This window comes from Camelus dromedarius, chromosome 7 (genome assembly GCF_036321535.1).
Source record: "Camelus dromedarius isolate mCamDro1 chromosome 7, mCamDro1.pat, whole genome shotgun sequence".
Classification (NCBI taxonomy): domain Eukaryota; kingdom Metazoa; phylum Chordata; class Mammalia; order Artiodactyla; family Camelidae; genus Camelus; species Camelus dromedarius.
The window spans coordinates 37107576-37120047 of NC_087442.1; the positions used below are offsets into that span (position 1 = coordinate 37107576).

Below are 12472 nucleotides of genomic sequence, written 5' to 3' on the forward strand. Positions count from 1 at the left end.
CAAATGCTGTTTTTAACTGATAAATACTAGAAATTTGATTGCTATATCATTTTTTTCTTATCATGTAAAGAGATAAGGACCAAAGATAATGAAAAGTCAATTTTCTCTATGTGCTAGTACTCCTGATTTGGATAATTTTAACCTAAAGACTTTGTTAATTTCCATCACTCTGCTTTAGTTTTGAGCAAACCAGGAAAGGGTTTATCATCTACTTGACTGAGTAGTCTGCTTATGCCATTAAAAAAACCATTATTTTGGAATAACTGAAAATTTGCAAAAATGCTGAAGTTATTTTTTATAATATACTGGTTAGAGGACAGTTAAGAGAATACACACATACAATAAACATGAAATCATTATTTTTTCTTTTCCATTTCTGCACACAGTCTTTTTGAACAACCTATCTGATTAAGCCCTACAGCTATAGGTTGTGCTCTCTATAGAATGTGGCCAAATGCAAACCTGATTCCACACACTATAAAAGTACAAACACTGTAAATAGTAATGTTTAATTTTTTTGACTGACAAGATCACTTACAGAATGATAGATGACAATGTTTGAAAATGGAAAAGAGAAATACTGATTCCATGTTTTTAGTATGTATGTGTTCTCATAAGTGTCCTTCTTCCTTCCTCCCCTCCCCTCCCCTTCCCTTTTCTTTTTTCTTTTAAGGAATTCTTTGTAGGTGGTGCTGTGTCCTTGCATCACTTCAGGAGGCACCTAAAGTTTGGCTGTCTTACCTCTAGTCATGTTAAAACTGATCAGTGGGTTTAGGTGTTACCAGCCTGATCCTCCATATTATAAAGTTCTTTGTCAGCCTTTTAGTAGTCATTGATAATCTTTGACCAGATCCATGATTTCATTAATTGTTACAAAAGGATAATTTCCTAGTTGTGTCATTCCTCTTCTTTCTCTCATCATTTTGTTATCCTAAAATACAAATCCATTCAAGAAAGGCCTGATAAATGCTGGGTTCTTTATCAGTTTTCAGGGTAGTAAGTTGTTTTGCTAGTTGTTTTCATCATCATGAAAGGTGATGAATGAAGTTTTTTTGTTTTTGTTTTTGTTTTAAAGTGTCAGTGTGAACTAAAAACTTTAATATGTTTGTGTTTGGTCTCCAGAATATCTGCTGAATGATGTACTGATTCGTTGTGAAACTCTTGGATACTCTTAATTCATCATTGGCCCGTGGGAGTCTGTTCCATTTTCTGCTGTGTCCTTTTGACATGGTTTTCATAATTTTGGATAATGTTCTAGATTCATGCTTGACAAGACGTCCCAGGCTCATCTTGAGGTTCCCAGGGAACCCTGATGAGAAATAGTATTTATAGTTTAAAATTGTTACGGTTCTTTTCTGTCTTTAGGATCTATCTTACTACAGTTAAAATACTGTTTTGAAGCCAGTAGAATAATTCTTCTCTGTGTGTTACACTACCAGACTTGATACATGAGTTCATTTGTTTCTGTTTCTTTGAATTTTTTTATCTTATTATTTTTTCTTTTTAATTTAGCTTTTTTCTTAATTGTGTAAATATTTTTAAGGTTCCGGTCTCAAATCTATAAAACAAGATACCTATTCAGAGCCCTGCTTTCATTTTATTCCCTTTTCCTGATCTCCTTCCCTGTAATAGGTAACTACTTTTATTATTTTTTAGTTTTGGTTTATCTTTCCACTAGTTCATTGTGAAAATTTAAGAAAGTGTGTATACACACGTGCATACACTATATATATGTATGTATGTACACACATACATATATGTATACATATACATATAAATATATCCTCTCATTCTAACATTAAAGATAGTATATTATAAATATTCTTCAATACCTTGCTTTTTAACAGAATATCGCTTAACAGAATATCCAGGAGATCACTCTGCAGGATGGTATGGAGATGATCTTTCCTTTTTATAGACACATACCAATTCACTGACTGCATAAACTATGACAGTCTCCTATTGATGAATATTTGAGTTATTTCCAGTCTTTACTGTTACAAGTAGTGTTATGATGAATAGATTTGTGAATACATCATATCAAATTTTTGCCATTTATATTTAGGATAGATTCTAGTAGTAGAAGTAAGTCAAAGTAGATAGATCAGAGAAATGCCTTCATAGGAGTGGAATTAAAATCAGGCAATTTCAACATGGTGATAAGTGCTATGATAAGGTTTTCACCTTTTTTGAATCATGAGCTGTTGTCCCTGTTTTCATTTTCTCTCTTGTTATTGGGGGAAAGGAGGCAGGGAGTGGGAGTAGGTTGAGTATGCGATTCCTAAGCAGGATGAGTATGTACAAAGACTTAAAGGGCAGAGATCTGAAAATTTTTTTCTGTTTATTTCTTTAAGCTAATTTTCAGAAGTGGAACTGCTTGGGCAGTTGGGTATAAGTGAATTTTTTTTAAGTATTTAATTTTATGAAATTGTTTTTTAAAGCCTTATTCCAGTTTATCCTCTTAGCAGTGAAAGAGTTGGGTTTTAGTTGTACCCCTTGCCAACACTAGATATTGACAGATTAAAAGAATCCCTGTCTTTATCTTATTTGCATTTATTTGGTGTCCTAATGATTATTTCCATTTCTATGAGTTCTTTATGTAGAAAAACTACTATTTATTGCAAACATTTTTTTTAAAGCTCTGTCTCTAAATTTTATGTCATCAAATATGTTGCCTTTTTGTGCTTTCTTCTACTGCTTATAAATTAGGAAAGTCTTCCTCCCTCCAAAGGTTTGGTAAATAATCAATTCTAGTTGCTTCTGGATTTACTTTGGTTTACCTCTTAATACTTAATTTTAGTCGACTTGAAGCTCATTTGCATATGGAATAAGGTGAAGCTTTAAACTCCCTTCCTCCAGTCACCAATTTTGTCATCACTTTTACTAGCTCCAAATAATAATTCTCTATTGTGTTACTTAGTGATGCATCCTCTATATTTTGTTTTACTTGAGGAAGGTTGAAAATAAGTATTTTTCTTTTCAGTAAGATTTACTATATTTTGTTAATAGATGACTTACAGTTCAGAAATAAAAATTTAGAGAGATGCTTTCAACTTGTAGAGCATTAAAAGACACTTCTTTATCACTCTGTTGCAGTAATATAGACAACCAGCTTCCTGGACAAGCAGTTCCGGCTGGATTCCCAGTGTACCCTGCTTTCAGCCCACTGCAGATGCTGTGGTGGCAGCAGATGTATGCTCATCAGTATTATATGCAATAGTAAGTCAGTTTGAATTCTTTACTTACTGTGTTGTTTGCTTTATTTTCTTTTTCATCCTAAGAATGTTGATTTGGGATTTCATTTACTGATACATTTTATTGGTTTTTAAAAATTATTTTAAATGATTTGGCTAAAGGAAAAAGGGTTCGCAGCCAGTTCACATCAACTAAACCTACTCTCTGCTTCTCCCTCTCTCCCCTAATTATATTTAGTAGTATTCAGGTATTTTCTTTAATAGAACATTTTATCCATTTAAGAGGAGAAAACTTAGGATAAGTTTCACTGGAAGGCAGCAAATCTACATGAAAATAGGCCATTAAATGAAAAAGGGAACAGAGAGTTGTATGTCAGGAAGGTTCATGTTGAACCTCAATTGTAGCTAATATTTTTTCTGGACTGTCAGTATTTTAGTAAGTCTTGCTTCTGGTCAGCATGGAACAATCTTAGCACTGAATACAGTTTCTTAGCTTGCTTTCTTCTGGACTTCCAATGTATTCATTTAACATTTCTAGCTTCTCTTTAATGTTCTCTTCTCCTTGTTTCTGTGATTCTATTGTCCTCATCATTCCTTTTATCTTTCTGATCATTCATTTTGTGTCCTTTGATAGCCTGTTTTTTCCCTGTTTCTAAATGGTAACATTCCTTGCTCAGTTAGACAGGTATTTGTATACTTACCATGTGCCTTATGATACTCAGTCTGGCAGGGAAGACAAGATAGGGCCAGTCCTCTTGGATTTCCTTCTTCCATGGCCTTAGTTGTTAGTGCTCAGTCATTACTCCCAGTTCTTCATTTCCTGTGCTTCACCTCATATCTCCACTTAATTATTGGTGATTTCCAATGAGAAATTTGCCTCTCCCCAAAATTTGGTATGTCCAAAATTTGACTCCACCATCCTCTTAAGTGCCTTCTCCTTGACTTCTTTGTCAGAGGTACTGTCTCTTCTTAGTTATCCTCCAAGCTCTTAACCTTAATCAGCTTTGATTCTGGCTTCTGTTATCCCTGAACCCAGCAACTTACCAAGATGAGTTAATATGTTGTTTCTAGCTTCTGTCCTTCTCTTCGTCTTACTTCCAATATTGTGCCCAGATCCTTTCTCATATTAGACCCACTTTACTGCAATTGCTTTCTCCTTTTAGGCTCTTTGCTATATTCCGTTGTACTAGTGCCATGTTAACTTGCTTAACACATAATTCAGCCCATCATCTCCAGCCCCCTAAATATCTGATGGCTGTCTTGCCTACAGAGTGAAGTCTGTACCCTCATCGTTTTTCTAGACCTTACCCCATAAAGCTAACCTTTGTGAACTTCATATCCTAATGCTCTCCTGTATAACCCCTTGGCTCCAGGCAGGTTCTTTGTACCTTACCTGTTGCCATGAGTCATCTGAGTGACTGCTTTATGCTTAATACTCTACTAGATGCTTTATACCCCTTATCTTGTTTATAACCTTGCAAGAGCTGTATAAGTAGGTTGCTACTAAATCATATAATCTTATGTACATCATTTAACTTTAGAGCCTCAAGTTCTTACCTTTAATGAAATAACTCACTGATGAATTAGAATATCCATGAGATAGAAAGTGTTTTGGAAATAAAAGAGCCCTCTTCGGACACAAGGTTTTAGCATACTGGCCTAAATAGGCTTTTGTAGCCTGGGAAACTTCTATTTTATTTTTGCTATCTTGATTTTAAAACTTTTTATAGAAAAATTTCAGCACATAAAAGAATAATAAAAAGAGTTCCTGTGTTCTCATTACCCAGCTTTTCAACATTTATCAATTCATGATAGTCTAGTTCTACAACTTCCCCCCTTTGCTGAATAATTTAAAGCAAATTTCAGACATATTATCATTTTGCTGGGAGTCTTTTACAGGACAATTTATTCTTTCAAGCAATTAAATTATAAGCAAACTTCAGGACCACAATTCTTCATAAGTTGACAAGGACCTATACCAGTGTTCCCCAGATGGAGTTCCCAAAGTCAAGATTGGGGTTGAGAGATTGTTATTTGGGATCTAGTTAATATTTTAACATACTAATACAAATCATTTATCACTGACAGTGGACACACATGGTAATGATTAATGTGTATTTTTAGACAAATCTTTCAAAACATGGGCCTGAGGGAGAGGTGGTGGGTATGGGGGTATTTATCCCTGTAGAATAGCAGAAGAGGCCATTAGTGAAAAGATTTGGGAAAAGAGCTGGTCATTACCTTATGATTTAGTGAGAGAGAAAAGAGTGATTAACATGGCTGTTCTTATCTCTTCCACCTCTCCCCACTGTCTTAGACTACCAGGCTAGAACATCCCTTCCTGAGCTACTCCAACCATCAATGTTAGTTCCACTTTTCCACTGGGATTTATGCTTACCTAGGAAATGCGGTGCAGGAGTTGTGATATTCCATATTAGGTTTATGAAAAATACATATGGCTCCCCAGGAAGTTTTGAAAAATATAATATGGTACAGTTTTTTTTTCTTTTTAATATTTATTTTGGTGAATATTTCAGTCAAGCTGCAGTTTCAGCTCAGGCCACATCAAATGCCAACCCAGCCCAGCCTGCTGCTTCACAGCCTCTAAATTTGGCACATGTTCCTGGAGAAGAACCCCCACCAGCTCCAAACCTAGTGGCCCAAGAAAATCGACCCATGAATGAGAATGTTCAAATGAATGCACAGGGAGGTCCAGTGCTAAATGAAGAAGACTTCAATCGAGACTGGCTAGACTGGATGTACACGTTCTCGCGAGCTGCAATTCTCCTTAGCATTGTATACTTCTATTCTTCTTTTAGTCGGTTTATCATGGTAATGGGAGCCATGCTACTGGTTTACTTGTGAGTGATGTTCATTAACTTCTTGTGGTTTAATTACTTTCTAAAACTGTTCTCAGAGTCTGGCATATGGTAGTCTGTTGTGAATGTTGAGTGAAGGAATATGAATGTTGGGCTCCAGATATCTGACATCAGAAGCAAAGCAGGTTATGTTTAATAAGAATGTTTATCAGAATTGTCTAGAAGCAGATTTTTTCCTTTACTGTCCTTTATAGAAATTGTTTGTTCAGTTAGGCATGCTCTATCTATTATTTAGAACTTGAATGTATGATGTAGTCTTGCAAATGGATATTCTTTTAAATTATAGTTATCAATAGTAAGTCCTATAGGTATAGGTCAGATTATTTTTCATAAGTAGACTAACTTTCCCTTGCCCCTCTTTTCCCCAAGAGGCAAACAAATATCTAGTTGAATTTCATTTTGAAAAATATCAAAAAATGATTTTATGACTCATGATAGGTCTTTTTTTTCTAAATTCTTTTTTTGGGGGTGGGAAGGAGAGGTAATTAGGTTTATTTATTTATTGATGGAGGTTCTGAGAATTAAACCCAAGACCTTGAGCATGCTAGGCACGGCACTCTACCACTGAGCTGTACCTTCTCCTCTCCTGATAGGTCTTGATATCTAGCACAGAGCCAGTTAAGCTCATGATAGACTTTTAGACTTAAATTGGTTCCTGTTTTGCTGTCACTGCTTTGAAAAGGGTAGTTCTTGGCCTGAAGTAGGAGATTTGATCTTTTCATTTATCATAGTTCTAATCATTTTTCTCTTGTAGGACACTAATGTTTTATAAAAATAAAAATAGTTGTGACTTATTTTCTTTTCTCTTTGTTTTACTGAACAGACACCAAGCTGGGTGGTTTCCTTTTAGACAAGAAGGAGGTCAGCAACAGGCTCCCAACAATAATGCTGAAGTTAACAATGATGTGCAAAACGCAAACAACCTCGAACTTGAAGAAATGGTATGCTGATGAGGTTTTTGTATACTTTAAATATAGATGTTTCCTCAGCACTGTATGAGGCCAACATAATAAAAGAATCTTGGGGTGTTCCACAGTATTTATGGAATGGCACATGAAGAAAAGTTAACATGTAAATGTGTGGTTTCATCCACAAGTACTAAGAAAATAATACTGAGTCAGTCATGTATCAGAATTAAGTGGGAAGAAGTAATATTATTCTTCCTAAAAGTGGCCTAGAAAGAAAATGATGCACACAGTGGAATTTATTATATTAAACTGGCATTTATCCCTTTGAACTTGATCAAGGAGGAATTTATCAGTTTTGGACTTAACAAAGACTTCTAATGACCAGATAGTACCACTTCCTTATTATATGCTTGTATTTCTTCTCTGGGAAGAACTTAACTCTTTCTGTCATGAGTTAACATTAGCTGTTCAGATCACTTAAGAGTATGTTTCTTGTTTTGTTTGAAAGGAGCGTCTTATGGATGATGGGCTTGAAGATGAGAGTGGAGAAGATGCAGGAGAAGATGGCAGTGCAATTCAAAGGCCTGGATTAATGGCGTCAGCTTGGTCTTTTATCACGACCTTCTTTACTTCACTAATACCAGAGGGGCCTCCCCAGGTTGCCAATTAGACCTGAAAAACTGTGCCAGCTGCAAAGGAGGTTCTGAATTTAGGAAAGTGTTTTAAATAACAGTGCAATTGCAAAAAAATTTATTACTTTCTTTTCATCATCATGTACAGAGGTGTTTTTTTCTTTAAGCTTCTCATGCATATGAATATTTTAAGCACAAATGGACTACTAAATGTGTGATTTTTTTTTTTTAGGATCCTAACAGAATATAACGTAACAATATTGGTCTTCCAGGTTTTATTAATTTCAATTACGTATATTATACCAAGACAGACCTATTTGTGTGTCTTACTTCTTTAAAGAGCTGCTTCACATGTAAATGTCTATAGCTAATAGCCCAGCCCTTCAGTGTATAATTTGAATAAATATATCTATTTTCTGTGAATTATCCTGAAAGTTTTAAACAGAATGACCTCATAGTTTTTAATAAGAAATATTATTTACCTAAAATGTGCTAGTAGCATCTTGCCCAGCCATAAAGCAATAAACTTCTCAATAATCTTAATTTTGACATTTGAATAAATAATGGAAACTTTCTATTTTAAGGGCATGTATCCCATCAATTGGAATTAGTACCTTAAAAAAAAAAGGCAGCTCTTCAATGGAATTAATAGTGATATAAAATGTTTGATATAGGCAGTACTTTTATAAAATGAGATATGCTGGAAATTGCTCCCTGTAATTTTTTAAAATAAAAGGTCAATTATGATAAACTGTCTTATGGGATATTTATTCAAACTCTTCAATAATGTACCCATTACATGGAAATATCTATATAAGTTTCAGTAGTTGTTGGGTTGCTGAAGTCTTTAAGGTCATTTTCACCTCTTTCCATTCCAGATGAATATCTTCTAGTTCTCAGGTAGTCTGAAACCTCATTAGTTTATTTAGAAATCCCTGTGAAAGTCAATTCAGTACTTCATAAGAAAGAGTAAGTATCTTATCAGGTAGTTAACTAAAATTGAATAAATGAGGATAGGAGAACTGACCATGGAAGAACTTTGTCTCACCTAGAATGTATTATAATGTTATATATGGTACTGGTACAGTAATATATGATTAGATAAGAGAATAAAACAGAAGGTTAAAAAGAAATCCATGAATTATTCTAAAATTGTTTATAATGATAAAGGTGACATTTCAAGGGGTAACTGGTTAACCCTTAGAAAAGTATACATTTCTGTTTATAGATATCAGCCAAGACATCATGACTGAATAACAGCAGTTCAACCATGAAAATACTGATAGAAAATATAGATAAATATTTACATAATACTGGGGTAAGGAAATACCTCTACGACAGAATCCCTAAAAGGAAAGGTTGCTTATGTACATAATGATTTGACATACATAATTAAAAGGTAAACAGTTAGGAAAAATATTTTAAAAGTGATAAGTAAGTCTTAAATTAGCAAAAAAACAAAAACAAAAACAAAAAAAACCAAACCAAAATCCCAATAGGAAATGGGCAAGGGTAGTCTCTTAGCTTGGACTGCCATGACAAATTACCATAGTCTTGGTGGCTTAAACAACAAACATTTATTTCTCACAGTTCTTGAGGCTGCAAAGTGCAAGATCAAGGTGCTGGCAGATTCTGTGTCTGGTGAAGGCCTTCTTCCTGGCTTGTAGATGACTGTCTTCTTGTGTCCTCCATGGCAGAGTTCTCTCCTGTCTCTTTTTATAAGGGCATTAACTATTCATGAGGTGTCTGCCCGCATGCCCTAATTACCTCCCAAAGCCCCACCTCGTAATTGGGGGTTAAGATTTCAACATGAATATTGGGGGGACACAAGCAGTAAGTCCGTAACATACACACATGGGCAATAAATGGGAAAAATGTAATATGTACAAGTTAAAACTATCAAATTGGTAAGATAAGAAGTGTTGGTGAAGCTGTAGAGGAATGTAAAATCCTTTCCAGCAAATATCAGATTTTCAGAATGTGCACAGAATCGTTCAGTGTCATCCCGTTGTTCCTAGAATAAAATCGGGTTCCTAAACATGGCTTTACAAAATCCTGAAAGGTTGAGTCCTTGCAGCCTCTCAATCTATGTTTCTCCTTGAATACCTCTGTTTCTGTTTCAGCTAGGCTGACTTTCCAGTTTCAGCTGGAATTCTAATTCCATTCTTTTTGTTTGGAACACAGCTCCTTCCTCCTTTGCCTTGTTACTTACTAATTATCAGACCTCGGCTCACGGCCTTTGCACTTAACACCATTGGCAGTTTACATTTATTTCCTTATTTGTCTCTTCCACAAAACATGAGGGCTATGAGGTTGGGAAGTGAATTTATGCTCATTAGTATATCCTCCATCCTAGAAGAGTGCCCAGTAGTTAGATCAGTATTGAATGAATGATTGAAAATGTGCACACCCTTTGAAGCAGAAAAAGTTTGGAAGGGTATCATGCATGTGACATTTAGCTAAGATATTCACTGCATTGTTTATAATAGGAAAGTAGGACTGACAGATGTTCGACAAGGTGAGCTATGGTACATCTGTACACTACTTGGGTCTGTGATTAGGAAAGGCTTGTTTCAGGGCTGATGCAATCATTGTATCCAGATGGAGGGTCTGGATTTTAACCTGGGAGCTAAGTAAATAAACCGTCAAAGCTAGAAAAAATGTTCCATACATCAGATCCTAAAAGAGTGGGTAGGTAGAGTAAGAATGCAGGAATAATTACGAGATTGATCAGTCTCTTTCTTTCTGTTGGGAGTTGGAGAGGGAAGAATTGAAGCCATAGAATTAATAGAGGGGAGCATCATTATGGGGGACACTCATCTGAAGGCAATGAGTAGGGCTCTGCCTCCTAACTGCAGTTTGTGGCCTAAGGAGAATGGTGCTGGTCAAAGACTCCCCTGTGAAGGACTGTGGCTAAGAGTTCTACGAATACTGAGATGTGTTACTCAATTTTACTTATTTTCCCTACATTGTTAATTCCCTCATGTTAGTCTTACTTTCTGTAAGACTTTGTCAGAAACTACAGCCCAGGGTCAGCTGTGTTTTAGAAGATGAAAGGAGGAGCTGTGTCCACACTGGGGCCAGATGGTGCCTAGAGGGCAGTAGTAAGTTGGAGATGGTTTCCACATGGCAAAAGAGGCTCAGACATTGGTGTCTAGAGTAAATGGTGACTCGCAAAAACCAGGATGGGATATAAATACTTCCCAGGACCTCTCCCATGACTTACACACCACAATAAAAACTAGACTTTTCTACAGTCAAGCAGTATGGGTGAGAGCGTTGGATTTTGTTAGGTGGATAAAGGAAAGCATGATCCTGAGGGCTGAAGAACTGGGGATATTTTCACCATACTTTGATGCTACCACCCATCATCAGTCTAACTAGTTTATCTGGCTCTGGCTCCATCATCACTATTGAAATAACGGCTTTTCAAAATAGGGGAGAAAAGGCTGTATCTGGAGCCTCATTAGTAGAGTCCTGGTGGCAATTTTGCTTCACTGAGAAAAGACTAAAGTGTGCTCATTTGTATATCAGCTTTCTGTAAGTCTGGCATAAACCAGACCCTAAGGCCTGTTGCACCTGGAATTGTGTTGCTGTATCTCCAAAACCACACCAGGCTCTGGGATGTGATGTTCTCAACTACTGATCTTTCCCGGGAGTCCCCATGTGGCTGGCTGGCTCACCCCAGGGCATCACACACTCTCACTGCAGTCTGGGAAGGTGAAAGAAACTGGCTGCATGGTGTGTACAAAGCATGTTTTTTGTATTTTATATCTTACACATAAATAGTATTTTGGATGTTATTTAAATATTTTAAAATACTTGTTTTTGAATTTTTTAAATGGTAAAGATGTTTAACATGAAGTCCACCCTCAACATATTTTTAAGTGTATATAATATAGTAGCACTTAAAAACATTTAAACAAAACATTTAAAAACAGAGAGAAATAAATGATGATGCTCCATGAACATAAGTGTTGTGGAGCAATGCAAGCCTTTTATTAAAATACTATGGAATCTTTGAAATAAAGGTTTTTCTTACAAAGAGAGCCCAGAATAATGAGGGTTCCTGTTCTAATGGAGCTTTTCTACTGTCCAGGAGTCTTAGTAAGTGGAAGGCTCTTTCCAGCACGAGGCCTCGGCCCTAATAGGGGGAGGACAGCAAAAGAGCCAATTCCTTTTCCCAGAGCAAACTTTGGTGGTTACTGTCTTGCATTACACTTGGGGGATAAGCCCTGTAGGGCCCAATCTAGGGCGCCAGTTTCATGAGTATTCTTGCCAAAGCTTACTTCCTTGACTCTGCTGCTAAATTCTGAGTCTCTTACTTCTATTGATATACTTTCCAAAATGAACATACTGATATCTGCATAAACTATTTCATGTGGTGCAGTAAGCCATTCCACCCAGGTATTCCAAAGCCATAGGGAAGTTGGAAAAACTAAGGTATGTATAGGGTCTTTAACAGTTACCACTCCTCACAGAGGGTGCATAGGAGAGAGGCTGCCATTCTGTGTTCATTTATATAATTAATAATAAAAACTACTGTCATGCTTTACAAATTGTTACTACTAACAATCAAACATTTGCTATATTTCTGATTCTGTGCTGAGTACTACACCTGCATTTAATGATGTCTCAGTCTTTTTGGGGGGAGGAGGGTAGGTAATTACGTTTATTCATTTATTTTTAATGGAGGTACTGAGGACTGAACCCAGGACTTCATGCATGCTAAGCATTCACTCTACCGCTGAGCTATATCCTCCCCCTATACCTGTACTTAAAAACAACTCCTTATCCTATTCTGTTCCATGTGATGGTTGCCCCCCATTCCCTGTAGCGTGCTCTGCAGTTTACCTATT

The 12472-nt window shown here is 36.1% G+C and overlaps 1 protein-coding gene across 3 annotated transcripts in view; it reads left to right on the forward strand.

The window, feature by feature from the left end:
* HERPUD2 (HERPUD family member 2) overlaps positions 1-8364 on the forward strand; it is a 76500-nt gene extending 68136 nt beyond the window's left edge. For all 3 annotated transcript variants that reach the window (XM_064487448.1, XM_064487446.1, XM_064487447.1), the window contains 4 exons: positions 3097-3219; positions 5732-6055; positions 6897-7014; positions 7490-8364. In XM_064487448.1, the coding sequence (XP_064343518.1) occupies positions 3097-3219; positions 5732-6055; positions 6897-7014; positions 7490-7651 (727 nt within the window). In that variant the 3' untranslated portion in view covers positions 7652-8364. The remainder of the gene's footprint in view (positions 1-3096; positions 3220-5731; positions 6056-6896; positions 7015-7489) is intronic.
* Positions 8365-12472: the final 4108 nt, after the last annotated feature.